This window comes from Abrus precatorius, unplaced genomic scaffold, assembly GCF_003935025.1.
Source record: "Abrus precatorius isolate BTA unplaced genomic scaffold, Abrus_2018 Scaffold3, whole genome shotgun sequence".
Taxonomy (NCBI): Eukaryota; Viridiplantae; Streptophyta; class Magnoliopsida; order Fabales; family Fabaceae; genus Abrus; species Abrus precatorius.
In genome coordinates this window covers 5,939,722-5,960,064 of record NW_020874373.1, presented here as the reverse complement: position 1 = coordinate 5,960,064, position 20,343 = coordinate 5,939,722, and the positions used below count along the sequence as shown (strand labels likewise).

General features: G+C 32.2%; 3 protein-coding genes across 5 annotated transcripts; 1 reads left to right on the top strand and 2 right to left on the bottom strand.

The window, feature by feature from the left end:
- Window positions 1-749: 749 nt before the first annotated feature.
- LOC113861130 (microtubule-binding protein TANGLED) lies at window positions 750-2,721 on the top strand. The gene is made up of 5 exons (XM_027493747.1): window positions 750-830; window positions 1,045-1,187; window positions 1,660-1,724; window positions 1,952-2,565; window positions 2,602-2,721. Exons 1-5 carry the CDS (start codon window positions 750-752, stop codon window positions 2,719-2,721), a joined length of 1,023 nt encoding a protein of 340 aa, XP_027349548.1.
- Window positions 2,722-5,950: 3,229 nt separating this feature from the next.
- Window positions 5,951-11,662, bottom strand: LOC113861282 (mitogen-activated protein kinase kinase kinase NPK1). The gene is made up of 17 exons (XM_027493994.1): window positions 11,378-11,662; window positions 11,098-11,139; window positions 10,859-10,924; window positions 10,658-10,768; window positions 10,048-10,128; window positions 9,887-9,964; window positions 9,697-9,779; window positions 9,109-9,193; window positions 8,937-9,037; window positions 8,538-8,577; window positions 8,303-8,359; window positions 8,149-8,198; window positions 7,840-7,987; window positions 7,532-7,762; window positions 7,084-7,418; window positions 6,926-6,993; window positions 5,951-6,126 (listed from the first exon to the last, which is right to left on the bottom strand). The coding sequence occupies exons 1-17, from the start codon at window positions 11,660-11,662 to the stop codon at window positions 6,029-6,031; spliced, it is 1,959 nt and encodes a 652-aa protein (XP_027349795.1). The 3' UTR covers window positions 5,951-6,028.
- A 1,645-nt stretch (window positions 11,663-13,307) lies between these two features.
- Window positions 13,308-19,280, bottom strand: LOC113861281 (aminopeptidase P2). 3 transcript variants are annotated; one of them, XM_027493992.1, is made up of 13 exons: window positions 18,891-19,280; window positions 18,695-18,820; window positions 18,505-18,624; window positions 18,032-18,307; window positions 17,688-17,860; window positions 17,237-17,491; window positions 16,739-16,890; window positions 16,064-16,254; window positions 15,754-15,862; window positions 15,482-15,636; window positions 14,843-14,935; window positions 14,189-14,269; window positions 13,308-13,691 (listed from the first exon to the last, which is right to left on the bottom strand). In XM_027493992.1, the coding sequence occupies exons 1-13, from the start codon at window positions 19,158-19,160 to the stop codon at window positions 13,614-13,616; spliced, it is 2,079 nt and encodes a 692-aa protein (XP_027349793.1). In that variant the 5' UTR covers window positions 19,161-19,280; the 3' UTR covers window positions 13,308-13,613. The 3 variants fall into 3 exon arrangements, 2 of the variants coding, with proteins under 2 accessions (XP_027349793.1, XP_027349794.1); XM_027493993.1 differs by having other exon boundaries at window positions 13,471-13,691; window positions 14,189-14,232; window positions 18,891-19,217; XR_003504180.1 differs by lacking the exon at window positions 13,308-13,691 and having other exon boundaries at window positions 14,193-14,269; window positions 14,843-14,942; window positions 18,891-19,217.
- Window positions 19,281-20,343: the final 1,063 nt, after the last annotated feature.

Genomic DNA, 20,343 nt, shown 5'->3' with positions numbered 1-20,343 from the left:
GTTCATTCTAAAATCAAATTTTTTGGTGCAGTGTCACTAGTTCATGTTTTTCTCATTTGTGCAGCGCCCCCCACCCCCCCCTAAAATATAACACTATTTCGCACCCGTATTAGTGCTCGATTCAACTTTGGCATGCTCCAAATAATGTTTCGACCAATAAGAATACAACTTTAAATTTTTTTCATTATATATCATTGAGCTCATGTACAAAAAGCCATGATCATAAAACAAACAACCATTTGTTTATTCATTTCATTGGTCTTTGTGATATTTAATATTGTCAAATCAATTGATTTTTGTCCCAGATTTGATACAGCTAATTTAGTTCTTAATATTAAGAACTACATTAATTGATCCACATTAAAATTAAAAATTAAAATAAGTAGTTATTAGAATTTTGAATTCTTAGAAGGGCTGAAATGATTCATATTACTAATTTCAAAGACTTTTTTTTGGTAATTTTGAAAATTAAAATAATCAGTTATTGTAATTTAACGACCTTCTATTTGAGAAAAAATAAAAGCGTTGAGTCAAAAGTGATTTATTTTTTTCAAAAAAAGAAAACAGAACGGTTCAATAACAATGGTTGCCAATTGCCATCGTTCGCTTTGGATTGACTCCCGTTGCGAAAAAAATGGAAGAGCGTTACCATCAGTTAATTTTTCTAACTTATGTTCATACTTCGGAATCCAAGACAGAAAGAAATTGTGTTTGCTGCGAAACAAAATTTTTAGACCCACCTTTCAAAGATGGTTGAAACAACCCCACCACAGCGAAACAAAATGTTTGCTGCTCTCAATCCTGTTCTGATCGAAGAAACACTCAAGAAGGTAATTAATTTACATAGGTAATTACAATTAGTGTGTGTTTAGTTTGAAATCAAGTAAAATTGATCTTGATTCATTAAATATGATTAAGAAGAGTATATAAATTAATCTGAACTATACAATAATTTCTTTTTTGAAGAGTGAAAATTATTTTTTCATACTATAACCAAACCTGTCCTATATCCTCTCCACTACCCTGAAAGTGAATTCTTTGAAGGTGGATCGATGCTTGGTTCGGCTACAAGAACTTCAATTCACGGTGGCCGGTGGAACGAAGGTGGTCTCAGGGGTAAGTCTCAGTCCTGGCGGCACCAGAGGGTATCTCAGAACCAGTCTAAGGTGCAAGCAAGAATCAATCAGGTAAATTTTTGTTTTTGTTACATTCTAATATATAAAATTTTACTGCTTCTCACTAAGGTAAATTGCATTCACAATTTTTTTACGTTTAAAAAAATTTCACTCAACCTGAATTCATATAATTACATAAAATATTAGAGATAATTTGTACAAGATACACCACCTAACATGTGATCAACTGATAAGAGTCTCTTTCTGCTCAACCTTTGGTATCGAGTTTTGTTGCCTATAATGGTAAGTGAACATGATTAATTTTGGTGGAAAATACTAGGTTGTTAAACAAATTAGATGAAGTTTGTATAAACTAAAAAAGAAATATATATATATATATATATATATATATATATATATATCAAATAAAATTTCATTAATCATCAAGCAATATGAGTGTAATTTGTCCTTGTATTATGATTACTGGTAATAATCACGTTTTAAATTTGAAATTCATTGTTTCTGTTGTCTCGACATTTTGAAGGATCAAGAATGAAGCACCAAAGAGATCTCCGCAGGGAAAGTTTCCCAGGCTAGTTAATTCAGAAGGTATTGTAACTTGCTCTTTCAAAACCAAAACCAATTAGCTTGTCATGGATGGCATTAACTAAAGAGTTAATATATATCTTATCTTTCTTAATCATATATATTATTTTATCTCACGGTTCTCTATCTTTTCCATCTTATTTCCCACCATGTAATATGAAAGATTGTATGAGAAAATTTTCTCTCAAGTCTTAAATAATAATGTGCAATCACTTGTAACCTTTGTGCAGGTGAGTGGAGGCAAATGTCATTGCCTGCAATGATCGTAGGTGAAACTGTTGGAGAAATTTTACAGGCAAGTCAATTTGCCAGAGAAATAGTTTCAGCAGTTGGTAAAACTACCAACAAGGAGCCAAAAACTCCACCACCCCAATGGTCAAACCAGAAAGTTGACCCTGAAAACACACAACTCAAGGCTAGAAGGAACAAAGAGAAGCAAATTAAACTACGCTATGATTCCCCACCACCTCAACGGGCTCGTTCAAGAATCAATTTCAAAGTAAGAGAATCTGATAAAGAGAATAACAAGTATTTGGCCAATGGGGTATATGCAAGTAATAGGCCATGTGGTAGCAACAAGACAGTACTATTCGCCAACCCTTTATTCTTGTCAACATCTTCTTCACGTCAACAACAGTTTAGCAAGACAAGATCACCTGTCATATTAAGAAACGAAGGAACACAGCACAAGGTTTTGATCAAGTCCCCACCTTCAGCTTCAAAATTTCAAGTCAAAGTCAAAAGCCCACCAAATGTTTATACTTCTTCACCCACAAGACCTACATGTTTGAGCAAGAAGAAGTGTTCTCCAAAGAGATGGGTTCGACCCTTCTCTCCTTCTAGAGTGGCAACAAGATTAGCTTCAAAATTAAAGAGCAAGAAAAGTGATGGGCCAAAAAAATCAGCTCCATCAAAACTATGTCGATCTTTCTCTCCTTCAAGATTGGCAACCAAGTTGGTTTCACCATTAAAGAGCAAGAAAAGCAAAGGGATGGGTTAGTAAATGGAGTGAAAAAGCACCCAGCAAGCATGAACAATGAAAATCCGTGCTCCAAAGAGTCAAATTAAGAACATAAATATATGTTTCAGTTACCGCAATTCTTTGATGTGTCGATATTTGTAATTCCTTTGTTTTCTTTTTTAATCTTTGTTGAGGGCAATTTTATCTCAAATGTCCGAAGGTTATTTATAATTCATGATATTTCAAATATCTTTTATTGAAAATATATAATCGATTATTAATTTATACCTTAGGAAATACAATTTCAAGTACAAAGTATAAAAATTAAAACTAGTATTTCATAATTTTTAATGAATATTATTAATGTTTGACGAAGATGAGACAAATTAGTCAGCGTAAAAGCGTAAATCTATCAAACCAAGCTCGCAGAAAAACATCAACCTGCATTTTTTTGCATTTTTTACTTGTAGGCAGCCATGAAATTATTATTTTTACTTTAAAAAGTTAATATTTTAATATGTTTTCATCCTTATATTTTAATAATTTTTTATTTTAATCTTATTAAATAATTTTCCTGTAGTTGCTAATATTAATTTAGTCTATTGAGAATGTTGTTACATGTCAATTTTTGCTTGACTATTTTAATATTAAAGACTGAAAATATAAATTTATAAAATATAGAAATTAAAAAATATATTTAATTAAACTAAAACAAAACATTTATTAAAATATGAAAATAAAAATATATTTAAATTAAATAAAAATAATATAATTTTAAAATTATTTATTAAAATAATACACTTCAAATAAAGTTTAAGATATTTTTCTTACCGCTAAATTACTTTTTTTACTGCTTAGTACTATTTTTCTTACCACTAAATTATTTATTAAATCAAGTTTTCTATTATATCACAAGATATCAGATCCGTATGCATGAGTAGTAAGAAATCGAGACTTCAAATTAACATTGAGTAGAGAGACACTAGTAGCAACAGATTCATAGTAATCTTGCGCCGCATAGTTCTAATTATTTCTATTTCTATATTACAAAAGGTCATAAAATTGAGGCATGTGTCATTTGGTAGATGAAAAAAATAGCAGCTTTAGAAAATTAAGTTTTAATTTGAATGAAATGTGAAGTGATTAAAATTTTATTTATTTTTATATGAGCAAAATATTAAAAAAAGATTTTCTAAGAGTTTTAAGAGTTAATTACAAATAGAGAAAATATTAAAAAAAATTCTAACTTCGTTTTCTCTCAAACTCTTGGTCAAGCTCTTCTTTCTTTAAATTACAAGTACTTAAATTACTTTCAATTTTTGAAAATAATTGAAGTTGAGAATAGCATAGCAAGGCAAAAAGACTAAAAAGTTAATATTTTAATATGCTTTTATCCTCATATTTTAATAATTTTTTATTTTTGTCTTTTTAAACATTTTTTTTGTAGTTACTAATACTAATTTAGTTTGTTGAGAATATTGTTACATGTCAATTTTTGTTTGACCATTTTAATATTAAAGACTAAAAATATAAATTTATAAAATATAGAAATTAAAAAATACATTCAAAGAAACAAAAACAAAAAATTTACTAAAAATTCAAAAAGGCAAAATATAACAGCTTTAGAAAATTAGGTTTCTGTTTTCACAGTACAAAAGAGCATAAAATTGAGGTATGTGTTACTTGGTGGAAAAAAAATAGTAACTTTAAAAAATTAAGTTTTAATTTGAATAAAATGTGAAGCTGTCTCAGAAAAAAGAATGTGAAACCGTCATCAAAATTTTATTTTTATTTTTTATAAGAAAAATATTAAAAAAAACTTATAAGAGTCTAGAGAATTAATTACAAATAGAAAAAGTAAGTTATGAATAAAGAATGCATTAACATACGGTATATTAAGATTAAATTAATTAGTATAATTAATTTTAAATATTGACTCTAAATATTTTTTTTTCTATTGTCTATTTTTATTTATTATTAAAAATAAGCCTCAGTTATAAGTTGTTATAAGTAAAAACAAGATTTAAGATTAAAAGAGAAAGGAAGCAATGACTTACCAAGGCGATGATCAGTCATACTAGGACGACTCCTAAGAGAGGCAGTAGTGGAGAATTTCCTGCAATGAGTGAAAGACTGACAGAGTAATGCCACGTGGAGGTAAAAGGCCCACGGGTTATGAACTTCTTTTCCTAGAGAAAAAGCAATGACGATATCTAAAAAATAAGTATTGACTAACTCTGTGCTATCAGCTGCAGTAAGAAAGAAGATACAAACTTTATCCGGAATAATTGAGCGTAAAACATTTGTAGGTAGTCAAAATACAATTAAAAAGAATATTGTAAAAGCATTTTGTTGGGTCAACAATGAGAGACGAAAGTTAGGAGAGCAAATGAGATTCATTAATCTCAAATCATATATTTTTTTTAAAGTAAAATAATTTTAAAAAATAAATTTTTTTATATTATTTTTTGAAAGTTGACAAAAAAAACTTAATAACTTAAAAATAGATTTTTATATATATTTTTTAAAATTATATTTTAATTTAGAAAAAAAGAGTTAATCACCTAAAAAATTTATAATTAGAATGTTTTGATTTAAAAATGATTCTTTTTTATTTTTTATATTTTTAGCACAAAGATAAAAAAAAAGAACAAAAATAAAAAGAAAAGAAAGAACCACGTACAAAAAAGAAATGAGAAAAAAGAAATAAAGAGTAAAATAATAAAAAATTAAGATCAATTTTTTGCAGTATCTATCTCTTTTTATATTTTTATGTAAAAATTCTGTGTAAAAAATTCTCAGAAAAATATTTTTTTATATTTTTATGTAAAATTCTGTTTAAAAATTTTCTTCTAAAATATTCTCTCAAAAATATTTTACTGTAAAAGAAATGTGTCCTTAGGTGTGTAGATTAATCATTATTTATAGTAAAATTAGTATCTAATAAAAGGAAACTATATATTTTTTACACCTAAATTATTTTGATTCTATTCTATATATCTTTAAATTAATTAAAAATTAAAATTAAAATTATTATTTACAAAACATCTTTATAATTTATATTGATTAAATGTCTTTTTAATTTCTCTTTTTTATTTTCTAAAATTTATTATTTAATAAAATTTGCCACAAATTCACAACCAAAAGACAGAAAATTTTCAAGCAACGCGGGTATAAAAAGCTTTACATGGCACAAAAACACAGCATGTGAGATATTTCAAATGGTAAAATGGACAAATTGGATATATAACATTAACAATCTCAACAAAACTGCAGTAAAACGTGTTTGCAATTCCAGTGGTTAATAAAATCCATTCAGGAACGCAGGAACGCTCTGACGAATCTCTTATTTGCCTGGAGAAGCAAATCTTGTCCGCTCCCTCTGTCGATGTAAAGCTCGATCCTTTGGTGAAGATGTCTTTCCTCCCATCTGGCGCATCATTTCTGCAACGTTGTCCAGGCCACATGTAAATAAATCAGTCATACCATAATTTGTCTAAGTTAGCCTAACAAAGAAATAACTTTATGACATTAAAAATTGTATCAATCTCATTAGTTCACTTAGGATGAGATTATTATCCTATGTGACTTACAAAAACCCGTTATACCAAATACTACTGGCATATTATATTTCGTTTTGCTAAAGTGTTTTTTCAGTTATGCATAAGATAAAGATTTGGAGCCTCTCCATGCTTCTCGCTTACATAAAATTGTAAAATTTAATACTGTGCCGAGAAGCAAACAAGCAAAAAAAAGAACCTTAGTAAAACATCGATTTAATCCTTAAAATTGACACTTACCAATCAATTTGATTCTTCATATTATCAAATTAATCAATTTAATTTGACGTCAATCATAATTTTTGGTCCTTCATGAATCAACTTGATCCCTGAAATTGATACTACTGACCAATTTGATTCTTTATATTATCAAATCAGTCAATTTAATTTTTGAATTAGTGAAATACTGTGCAGTTGGTATTTGAACTTAACAACTATCAACCTATTTGATCCCTAATGTTAATGACCAAATTGGCTAATATAAACTAAATTCAGGACCAAATTAATTGGTGCACGACAAAATTAGGATCGAAAATGAATGATAATTGCAAAATAATGAAACCAATTGACAGGCCCAAATGCAACTTATCTACGAATATTAATTTCAAGAATTTTTTTTAGAAATTAAATGACTAGAAATTTTAGAAATTAATTAGACATTTTATTGTTAACAAAATTCTAACCTCGTTTTCTCTCAAGTTCCTGGTCGAGCTCTTCTTTCCACTTTTTCTGTCTTTCAGAAAAGTTTAAACTGCAAGTACAAGGTATAAAACTTAAATTACTTTCAATTTTTGAAAATAATTGAAGTTGAGAATGCATAGCAAGACAAAAAGAAACAGACCTTGGGCTACTGGGCTCCTGCTGGGAGTCAGCTATCAGTCCTTTCCATTCATTATTGGGGGATGCTGGAATATCCTGCGAAACATAGTTATTTACATGGCCAACAGTTGATGAAGACCTGCCATTACTTCCAGGACTGCCAGCATTGTCAACGGCTTTAGATGGAGTATTAATTGGTGCCCGACTTGGTGACCTGCTTTTAGGAGGTAATTTCAAGTATTTTCGAGCCGCATTATCATCACTTGAGCTATCAATCACATTGGGAGAACAAGATGTATTTAAACTGTTGTAAAACTCTTCATATAAAGGTGTTTGCAGTTTTTTCAGTTCCAGAGCCTGCCATAAATGCATACAGTCATCATTATGACACAGCAGTTGGTTCTTAGTAGACTTCAAGATTAATGAAGTTACAGCAGAACAACTAACTTGATTCTAACTAAAAGCAATACCTTCTCGTCTAAAAAGGCTTTAATTTTTGACTCTGTTAATTCATCATCTTCCTCTGACAAAGATGGCACACCTTGAAAGGAAAAATCTTTCTGCACGTTATCAGCCCCCGACTGATCTGGTGGCACGTAATTTTCATCGGTGCCAAAATTAACTCCTCTATTTTCCAGTTCTGGACTTGCATCAAATTTACACCCCCAATCATCAGAGGGGTCAGACATCGGGTTGAAGCTCTACATTAAAAAAAATTCTTGGAAATCATTACTCATGAATTTCATATTGAATAAAACAAAGACATGAATGCAATCACCTCAATATTATTTGACATCAATGATTTGAACTTGACATCACTCTGCGAGAACTCTTGGTCATCAATCTCACACATGTCATCATCATCACTCATTCCCCACAACTGTTTATTTCCCGAGTCCTGAGGATTTACTGTCGAGCAAACGAGGCTACATAAATCACAAACATTTGTTAACCAAGATCATATGACCATTTCACTTGCATCAACAAATAATATACAATTAAAAAAATAGCTCCTCCATAATCCATATGTTACACAGAAAAAACTGCCAAATCTTACAAGTCCTAGAAAGAAATTTTCAACACTTACAAAGATTCAACATGTGGGACACATGACGGTGAAGAAGCTTCAAAATTTTCCTGACAGATGGGAAAAGTAATTTTTCTTAAAAAGTGGTTTATAAAAGATACATGCAAGTTGCAACAGCATTTTAAACCTCTCTCGAATTCTACATACTACGTACCGTGACATTAGAAGACAGAGAAAGAGAATTCATATGTTCCCCAGTAACAAAGGGATGCTGCAGCAAATATCAAACTTAAGTTAATTTTAGGGAGAAGTGAACATTTCATGCAAAACGCTGATAATAATAATTAGACTCTAAACGTAATCAATAGCTTATAGCAGTATTAAAATTGCTACTCAAAATGTTCTAGCTTTCATATGTGCAATCTAAATAGAAATGCCCATAGAATCACCTGCAGCAGTTCTGATGCTGATGGCCTCAAAATCGGTTCCCTACAAAAGGATTATATAGTTATACGAGACATTTGTAATCTAATAATGAACAGAAGTCTGAAAGGGAAGCATGCTACGCATATTCTCTCTCTCGCAGGCGCGCACACACAAATTCAATATCGGAAGTCCTCTTTTTTTGAAAAATTAGTTGATAATACAAAAACATGCGCAGAATTCTTTCTCCCACAATCCCGTTCCCACCCCCACTTCACCCAAAAAAAAAATCAAACTAAATAATTTTACCAGGATCAATTTTCCATCATATGTTTTAAGAGATAAACACTAATTGGGTACAATGAAACACACAAACTAGGAATTGAGGATACAAGCAAAGCAGGAGAAAATTAAAAGTAACATACTTCTGCAAACATTTTAGCAGAAAATCTTTTGCTGCAACGGATAGATGCTCAGGGATTGGTGGATGAGACTTGGTCGTCCCTATATGGAAGAGAGCAGCAACCTGAAAGTCCATTTTTTTCAGTAGATGTTTAGAGAGCATCTAAAACACAATTTAAGGAGTATATGAGATACCTCTTGTTGATATTGCTGACTCCAGGGAGGCTTTCCCGTGGCCATCTCAATCACAGTACAACCCACACTCCATATGTCAGCAGAGCTGAAAACGCATCAACGTATGAAATTAAAAAAATATTTATTTAACTTCAAATGAAACACTGTTACAAAAAGATATTATACACATACGTAGAAGAACGTAAATAAATCCAAGCAATGCCCCAAGTGGTATATAAGAATCACCTAATTGAATTTTGAAGGTCTTTTACCTTGAATTAGTACATTTCATTCATTTAAATCATATAACTATCTCTACTAGACAAGGAAACCAATAATAACCCTGCTTCAAATTGCTTAAGACGAGAAACTTTAAAAGCCTAGTTAACCTATGCGTCTTGCTGAGAATTCCTTCCTGTAACTTTTTCGATATCCAAAAGCAAAGACTTCTATTTTCTAACAGAAACCATCATTTTATAATTAAGCCAGTTCTAATACAACTCTAGATATACAACACTGTTACATAGAATGGTCAGCACTTGGAATCATAAATAGAGTCTCGATTACAATACCAAGTGTAAAATATGTGAAGAGGGTTAATGTCCTTACAAGCTATGCCCAGTCTGGAGAATAACTTCGGGAGCCATCCAATATGGAGTACCCTTCATGGACTTGGCACCAGAAATTGTGGCCTAGATCAAAACAATGCACTCTTTATCAATGCAAACAGAAGAGGCCTCACAAAGGTGAAGGCTTATATTATACATAATAGTAGAGCAACAGATAAGACTAAGATTACCAGCTCAACGACTTGTTTGGATGCCCCAAAATCTGCTAGTTTTATGCACCCTTTATTATCTACAAGAATATTGGCCCCCTGAAATTAATTTATACTAGAACATCAGCCACCAAAGTGAAGAAAGCTCAAATACATATCAAAGAGATGGTAAGAAAAGTCACCTTAATGTCTCTGTGCATGATTCCATTTTTGTGCAAGTACTCAAGTCCAAGCAGCAACTGCTTCGTGTAAGTCCTTATGACCTGTTGAATGAATGAATTGGTGGAAATAATGTCAGATAGAATTACCGAAGTACATCAGTTCAGCAGCTAAAACTTAAGTGTGTTCGGTTGAACTGCAAAAAATTAGATTATTTCAATAATCAATTATTGTGATAATTGATTATACAAATTAAGTGTTGGGTTTGGGTATGTTAGATGAAAAGTAGTTTTAAAAATAATCTATTCTGTTTAAATTGTATAAAGTAATATTTTTTGTAGGAATTAAATCACAAAAAAGTAAGAAGTTGTGTGTAAAAGTTAGTTTTATATTAAAAAATATTCAATTATTAAGGATAAAATGAAAAATAAAAGTTAACTTGAAATAAATGGATAACTTTTAAGCACAAGCTCTGAAATTTTGCTTATCTTACACTAGTTATCTCCTTTGTTAAAAAGCTAATAAAAAATTATAACCCTGAATTTCTAATATTTACTAAACCAGAATGAATAGTATTTTTTAAAAAAATTTCGTATAATCACAAAAAGTAATTCAATCCAAATACACACTTACGGCCTCAGGGAAAGCCCCAAACTTCCCCAACAGGGATGATATTGATCCACCAGGAACAAACTCCAGGAGAATATTTAAAGTGTCCTCTTCTCTGACTGTACCCAAATATCTCTACAGCACAAAAACCTATTCTGTCAATAGATGGTTTGGGCGAACTAATTGGCTTGACAGTATCATCCACCAATAGAGTAAAATACTCACAACAATGTTGGGATGCGAAAGATCTTTAAGTAATTTAACTTCTTCCTCAAGCTCCTTTATATGAGCCTGTTAGCAGCATGAGAAAACATTCATCAAACAACAACTCTGTTTATTATTAGGAACTGTATACACGACTAACGAACATTTGTTATCTACAAGTTACAACAATTTACACATCAAATTGCCTTGATCGATGCAATTAGAAGTAGGTGCCAACAAAATTTAATCGAACAACAAACCTGTGCCTTCTCCTTCGAAGCACTACTTGCCGCAATCAGAACCTAAAAACCAGACAAGAAAGCGAAAATCAGTTCAAGCATTAAAGCTAAAACCACAACTAGTTCAAATAAAAGTGAACCGCAAGAACAGACTCGAAGAAAACAAGAGAATATATAACAAAGTCAAATTCCTAATAATCAAGCAAAAGCAGAAATAGATAACTAAGAACTGAACTCAAATTAAAATATGTATATAGGAATGAAGGTAAATACGAAACGAAAGAAGAATGAAGGAATTGACCTGTTTAACTGCAAGAAGCTCTCCGGAATCGAGATTCATTCCAACGTAAACTTGGCCAAAGGCACCGCAACCGATTAACTCCCCCTTGCGCCATCGGATCGGAGGCGCAGCGTCCTTAGGAATGGAAGGAGACGGCGGCGAGGGTTTGGAGAAGACTCTGGAATTTCGGATACAGTAATTGATCTTATCGACAAGGCTTCCTCCGACTCCGAGCGAGGTTTCTTCGTTTTCCGGTGAACCACGAAATACCAGTGATCGGCGAACTGATCCGAAAATGTCTTGCATTTGTGATCTCTCTATTTCTGTCTCTGCGAGTGAGAGTGAATGAAGAGCGATGCGAATGCGAGAGACGTTGCGTCGGCAAACACAGAACTGAACTATACAAATAGAAAGGAGAGTGAGAATAGAGGGAAAAGAAAGGAAAGGGGGTCGCCGAGATCACTTTTCAAATTTTGGGTCAGCTGCAATATAATTAAAATAATTTAGGGACCATTTTGTTAATTCTTCGATTTTTTCGTACTCGTTAGTTAATTTGGAGTATTTTTGTTTCCTTTTCACCCCTTTTACAGACACTATGTCCACTCTTTCTTAATGTCATCATTATTATTGACTTGACTCCAATTTTACTGCTTCACTAATTTATTTTCCATATTTTATTTTTATCCGAAAAGACAGCAACGAATATTAATTGTATAATAGTATTAAATAATTACAATTAAAAGTTATTTAAATCACATAATTATTTAAAAAACTCATATAACTGCTTTAAAAACTTATGACTTATGTGTTTAAATATTTTTTTTTTGCTATTTTATTATATAATTTATTTCTTTTGCGGGTAAATCCAATGATTCCATACTTGAGATAGGTTAATATTTAAGTTGTTATTGTGAAATACTGTATTTAGGTGTCAGTTGCGTCATTTTATTAATTTTGAAATATTACGTTGTTCAATATCTAGTGTGTTCTTATTCTTATGGCCCATGAATGTACGCAATAATTAAATGTATTTTCTTTAATATAAAAAATGCTAAAATACAAAAAATATTACTGAGAAGGTTTTTCTTTAAAGCGCTGAGAAAATTAGAAGGGATAAGTATTTTATATTTGGATTAATTTATTTTCAAGTATATTTTTTCAATAGTTTATTGCTAGGACTAGAGCTTTTTAAAATTTATTAAAAAACATAAAGGTACTTACGTGAAAAAAGTTTCATTGAAGCTCTACGAAATGAATGCTAAAATTGAACAAGATGAAGAAGCAATCCGACTAGTGTTACCAAAAAAATTACCGGTTGATCGAATGTCAATCAATCAATCCAACCGTAGAATAGCAGTGGCAGTGCTAGAGCTTTAAAAAATGATGTTTTGGGGAGGCATATTTAAGAAATTCAAAATAGTTATAAATTATCGTATTTTAAGCCTTTTAACTACGTCCTGCCCCCTCAATAGATCAATTGCAGCCATAAAATCGTATTTCGTTTAATTCTTGAACCGATAATTGTCATTGTCCCCATTTACACGAGTAGAAATTTGTGGTTACTGAGTTTTTCTAGTAAAAAGAATGTTTACTTATACTCTGGAAAAGCATAATTTCATACAAGTTGGGTCATAATTCATTTTGTTGGCAACAAGGTCCATGAATTTTTATTTTTGTCTAAAAAGTTAAGCTTCAGTTATTGATGACAAATTTATATATTAACAGGCCCAAATGCCGGACCGGTGCATACCAAGAAAAACCACTCTCCAACGCCAAAAAAAAAAAAAACACTTTTTGGTGGAGCAATTGAATTTGAATGCCAAAAGTATCTTCGACATCATTAGGGTCCATAATAATAGCATCAACTCAATATGCGCAAGTGTACTGGTGTCTGGAAAGTCTTCATATTGTTCTATTGTAATTGATACCATGGAAAGAAAGAAACTATAGACTTTATATCATTACATTTTTATAATTACTAAAATGAGTTTAATTTTAATACACTATCATCTAATTTTAAAATAACTACGATAAAATTCAATAACTTTTAAAAATATGATGATCTATAATCAATTGGTTGATTATGTGTAAAAAACTTTAACATCATATGTATGATCAAATTCATGTAGTTCTTATTGACAAATTTATTCACAGCCTTACCTATATGGATTTTGTAAGCTACTGTATATAGACAAACAGGCGAGGAGGCAACACGCCACGAGAACCTCAAGTACCGTAGCAATCAACATGAAAATCATTAAATTCTCTCATGGATGATAGGTCGAGTGTTGTTCCAAAGCCATTGGCGAGCTGAGCCATCCAGCAATGGTGAAACCTGTGAAGCATCATATCATATTAGTTACAAAACAATCAACAATACAAGATTATAGAGTAGAAAATTGAGTGGGAGTAGTTATAAAAGGAAAAGCAGCAGCTGGAGGGTGTGAGAGTGAGGGGACTGGCTGAACCGCATAATGCAGGACTTTTTGCAGTAGTTCTTTCAGAGGGGGGAAGGGGTGGTTCCGTGAACACACCAAAGAGAGGGTGGTCTGGTCAGTCAGATAAGATAAACACAAGCATGCTCCATCACCTTTAAATATTCTTAATCTTAAATTTCTGAGTTGCTTTGGCATTAAAATTGATATTTTAAAGAAACCCAAGACCTAGGATCAGACAGGTAATTACAAAAGGCCCACACAGCATCCAGAGAGAATGCAGTTGTGTAAAGGATTAGGGGAAAAGGACTAAGTGAGAATCAGAAGAACAAAAAGAAAGTCAAGCAACAAACTAGAAGGCAAATTGAATGTTACTAATTAAGTCAAAGCAAAATACCTTTTCCCAGACTAACGAGTGGTAGTTGTTAAGCCAAACAATTTCTGCGGCCGAAAACAGAGACAAATCAACCAATTTAATCTGCAGTATATGCCCAGGTTAGTAACAGGGTATGAAAGAATACATGGCTAGGAATAGAACATTCTCAAGTTCAGGTGAAAACTGAAAACATCAAGTCCTCAGATTTAAAATGAGCAGCCAATTCCAAGTAAAGATGAAATTTCCCATGAATACTTCCAGCAACGCAGGTACGGAAATAATAGATTAGTTCTAGTTTTCTTTACTATTTTACTTGTGCTTGTGTTTTATACAGGATCAATATTCTTTTAAAAAAAGGTTTCATAATTGATTGACCAAAAAAACCCTTTCACAATTTGTTGTCCCCCATCAAATAGGCCTTGACGAACTCTGTTGGTCTAAAGATCCCCTCCTAAAGAAAGGACTTGCCACTAATATATTAGTAGAAAAGCATAATCAGATCCAAATTTATGGGAGAATAAGCTATTTTACTGCCTAGTGCACTTGAAACATCCTGTATCTCCTGATGTTGAACTACAACAGGAGTTTTGTCTTTCAAAAACATCACCCCAAAAAAAAATAAAAAAACACTATCAACTGCAGCAAGGTCAGAATGACTAAAAGGCAACAGCATACCTGAATTGGTACATATGTAAGTTTTTCAAATCCTAGGTATTCGATTCCTCCAAAACGATTTGGTGTCTCAACATTTCTCACATACAGGAGATTCTGAAAGCTAAAAGAGTGTTATCATCATGCAAGCCAGAATATAAGACTAATAAAATATTATTTTAAAAGTTAAGCAGAGAAAGAAAGGAATAATGACATGTGTAGAATGTATCCTGGCATATTCTGTTCAACAAGTGAAGGTATGAATATTGAAATATATAAAAATCATTAATCAAGTAATCCACAGCAAGCCTCTTAAGACACTTGTGATTGAAGGAATGGAAGGCTTTGCAATCCATCCATGAAAGTTGAAATTACCACTTCTTAACCAGCAAGACAATCTGGAAAATAGCAATCAAGCTTCAAAAGATCCCAAAACACAGCTTCTTTCTTTAGAAAGTCAGAATACTTCTTGGAATTACTTGCACATGCTTTCAACTTACCTTAGGTGTAAAGGATGAGTTTTTAAGGAGATAAAATTAATATGACTAATAAGTAATAACAACACCTAATAAAACTAGTAGACTGCTTATCCAAACAATCCAGAAACATTAGGAGCTAAGGGTACCATTTTACAGCATGTAAGATAGCTGAAGAGAACATTACCTCAATCCGAATACCAAAGGCGTGGTCTTCATAATAGCCAGGCTCATTGCTAACCACCATGCCATTTACTAGAGAGGTCAAATTTCCATAACGGTGACTAATACTTTGAGGGCCTTCATGGACATTTAATGCAGCTCCTACACCATGCCCAGTCCCTAAATAGATAACATTGAGAACAAATATTCAATCAATCAATAAATTCATTAATTACATTTGGTTGATCAAGAAATAAATAACAGGCCTCCACTTGAAGTACAGAAGTAGGAATATACCATGCCTGTAGTCAAGTCCAACTTTCCAAAGAAAGGAACGGGCAAACGCATCCAGCACAAAACCAGGGGTATTTTCTGGGAAAATCGACTGATCAAGAGCTATATGGCCCTGCAATTAGATATATGAGTTTAGACAAACAATTGTTTTAAGGCCAAATATTTAAAAGAAAGGAATTGTACACATACTTGAAAGCTCAAAATGAATAGATTTGCATGTTTAACACGGTAACCTAGTTGCTGAATTGTACAGGATACTCTAGTGAACAAAATGCAGAAATAAACTCTGGGAAAAAGCACACATGCGAGATACCTGCAAAACGCGGGTAAAACATTCTTTCTCTCTTGCTGTAGGCACACTAAAATGAACTGTCCGTGTTATGTCAGTTGTGCCATCAACATATTGAGCACCACTATCCAATAAGAATAATTTATTGGCATGCACAATACTACAACTCTCTGGTTCTGGTTTGTAGTGTATGATGGCACCATTTGGACCAGAAGCTGAACCAATGAATTAACAGGTTATAGCTCAAAACAGAAGAGGAGTCAAAATGAAGCCAAAGAAGAAAACTAAAAATACTAAATGGAACTACTGGTATTGGTAAACGTATGTACCATGAAGGAATAATAGGTACATAATTTCATAGAATTACCACATTCTTTGACATAGAGTCACTAAATGGTGTTCCTTTGCAGTCTGTATTTTTAGCAGTAGTTGTTTTAAAGTTTTTTGTAATTTCCCTAAAATATTTGACTGATAAACAGATCTGTGGAAAAATCACAGCAGTATCTTTTCATGTTGTTTTAAATTTTAACCATAATTTAGTGAAAATTTGTCAAAAAACTCTGCCTATAGTCCCATAGCCAGTCCCAAGCCTAGCTAAGGGATAAGGGTTGTGTTAGGCTTTTGACAACCAACATAAAATTTGTCAAAACCTATAGATAATTTAGTTAAAAATAGATAATCATCAGTCTGCCACAGTACCACTTATTGTTTCAAAGCTATTATCCAGGAAACCAGCTTGTTTTGAGCGAAACTCAAGAAGTTTGTCTGAAACTTCTACTTCTGTTAATATCCTATCCTTAGTAATTTCTGTCTCTAGCCAATCCCAGAACTGAGCAAGGGCAGCAGCATCCCTGGAAGCAATAAAGATGCACAATTATATATATGGTAAAGCAAGCTTCCATATCTGTCTCTTATATGAGAATTTAATTTCACATTCTTATCAATACGAGTCACATTTCACTAAAAAGAATTAAGAATGTATCAACCCACTAACATTTGCATAATAAAAAGAAGAAATTATAACCTCTCCCTCCCTAGAAAAATCATGATTCAACAAACAAAAGTCCGGTGCATGGCTTATCTAGGACATTATATGGTCTCTATATGCAAGACATTTTGAAGAAATCATTAAAATACAGAAATCAAAACATGCAAAAACATCAACATTTATAATCACGATGGGTAAAATATGGTAACCTTAAGTGACAATTTTGCATTCCTTCTAACTCTGCTTCATTTTTTATGGCCTTTGCCAGAGAAACAGGAGAGACTTTATGAACAGCAAAGGGTATATCTGAGTGATCAATGGAACCATCAGAACCTTTTTTCCTAGTTTTGTGCCTACTCTCCTGATTCTGATAATATCTGTTGCAAGCAGCCTCATAGGCATTTACAATAGCAGCATTAACAGATGAAGTATCCAACCAAAGGGAAGCACCTCGTGCTGCCAAACTGAAAGAAAATCAAGCTCAGTTCATCAAAGCCATGCTGCTTTTACAAACAAAGTAAGCAAGTATAAGCAACTGACAGAATGAAAGCTACCATTTTAGAAAGCCATCTTGACCAATCTACTACAATATTCTGAGACATTTCCAGTATAAAGATGCAAAAATTGGGAGGGGCATAATAAATGATTCTCCATAATTACCTTTCAACTTCAGATATAATTGAATTGTATGGCCTGATCTCTATGTTTGCTCTCTTCAACAGTTCACTGACCTCTTCAGTAATTTTGGAATCGTCAATAAACAACTTTGCTCCATTAATCTCCACAATCAAGTATGCATACGCAACAGGTGAATGAGGAATATCACTGCCTCTCTTCAAAAGGAAATGTAAACAGAGAACAGTTGGAGAAAAAAGGAAACCAGTAAGTTACTTATGTTAGATGCAAGCAATTTGAATAAGATATTGAAAAAAGGTTTTAAAAGATCGGCAATTGCATATAAATAACCATCAGTACATAAGGTTAAAGGTGTAGAGATACACTACCAAGTTCAACAACCATGCAATCTCATCAAGCATAGAAATTACAATTGCAGACGAACCAGCATCAACAAGTTCTGACCTCAAAGATGACAATTTAGATGGTACATCCAAACCAGCATACTTTAAGCTATGCACTCTAACCGGCTTATTTGGAGACTTTGGCCTAGATTCTTTCCATATTTCATCCACAAGATTAGTATTGTACAAGTAAACGAGCTCATGGTTATTCTTAGAGATGACCCCCTTAAGTTCCTCTGCAGCATCCGATGTAAAAAGAAACTGCCTCCTTAACAATACGGAAGATAACACCCAATCAGGCACACACACACACAAAAAGAAAAAGGGAATATACAAAACAAAAGACTTTGACCAGAATGTTAACGATTTAGACAGCAATTAGAAAAGATAAAAATGCATACAATACAACATTGTTCACATAAGAAAGTGCATATATATGACTAGTATTCATTACTGACGGGATCAATGCCAACTCTAGCACCCGGAGGCAAGACATGGTTGAGCCACTCGCTAGTAGTAGGGACTCCTGGATTTCCAGCTCGCATGAGAATCCAATTGGAGTTCAGTTGCTTCTCCGCCTGCAAGCAACAATTGGAGTTGAGTTGATAACAACAAAATGAAAAGACAATTGAAAAGAGTTACGAAAACCTGCAGAAAATATCTGCCATCTGTCCAGAGAGCAGCTTTGTCCTTGGTAACGACAGCAGTTCCAGCACTGCCAGTAAAACCAGATACGTAGGCTCTCCTCGAGTAACATTCAGCAATGAACTCGCTCTAAAAAGTGTATACAGAATCACATTAGTATTTGTTTAGCGGAAGAAAGAAAGAAGGAAGCGAAGAAAACCTGATGAGCGTCGTGCGAAGGGATGACGTAAGCGTCGATGTTGACTCCAGGTTCGGAGAAGAGGTGTCGAAGAGCGATGAGCTTAGGCTCGGCATCGAAGTCGGCGCGAGTCTTTCTGATTTGAGAAGAGGGTTTCACTTTGAAGGAAGCGCAGTTGCGAATGGGGAAGAAAATGTGCCTCTGAGATTTGAATTTGAAGAAGATTGGGTTTGGGCGTGAAAGAGAGAGAGGGAGGATTGAAAGAGTGGGAGCAACCAGTGCTCGCTGCATAGTCACAAGTGTTCAGTTCAGACTCAGAAATGGAAGAACCCGCGCTCTAAAAATGCACGTATATTGCCCCGCAATGCCAATGCCAAATACTCGTTTTCTTCTCTTCGGATAACCTTCTGTTATGAAGTTCATCCTTTTGTGGTAATTTTAACGGTGTTTAAAGATTAAGAGATTTGGAATAATCATATTGTTAATGTTTTATTAATTATATATAATAAATAATGGAAAAGTGGATTTGAGAATGTAATTACTCGTCTTTAAATCTGAACTTACCCTGTAATGAACATTAACTGAGATGTAATTGGATTTAAATTTTTAATTTGTCTCTTCTAAACCTTACAGGAGTGGAATTAGGGAGAGCTAAACACGATCTCAGCCTCTCCTGATTACAAACATTACTTTTGGCTAACTCGTATTTTATCTTTGCCAACCATAATTTTAGTTATTCAAAATTTTTACTCACTAAATTAATCTATTCTTTTAATGAAATAATATAGTAGCACATACAATCTTGAGGGATTTTTATTTTTACTTTCGTAGTATTCTCAATATTCAAATATTATTTAAATTTTAACTAATGACATTTTTTTTTAATTTACAAATCTTAACATTAAGACGTCAATTAAGACTCAATTTATGTAAGTTTGTAAAAAATTTCTTCCAAGAGAATAAAAACAACATAAGTAATAAATAAAATTCTTCATAATTTAAAAATAACTTAATAATTAAAATTTTAGTAGAATTAAATATTAATAATTTATTAATAAATAAATAAATTTAAATTAATTTAAAATTTTTTAAAAAGTTTAATTTATGTCACTACTCAATTTTTCACTCATACAAATACATATAAAAAAAATTATCCAAACCTAAATAAAGTCACATGTATTATCACTTGAATCAAATCATTATATTTATTTCGATGCTGCATAATCTTATATTAATTTTGAAGTTGATAGTATAAGTGTTCTAAAATATTATTTTATCTTCTAAAATATTAATATTAAAAATTTGAAAAATAAAAAAAGGTTATTCAAAAATTTGTTTGTAATTATTTATTATTATTATTATTTTTAAATCGTGAGTATTTTTTATAGAATTTTTTTTAAAACAATAGAAATAAAAATATAAAGAATGGTTTTCTTAACTGGAAACAATCTTAAGTTAGTTTTAAACAGATAAA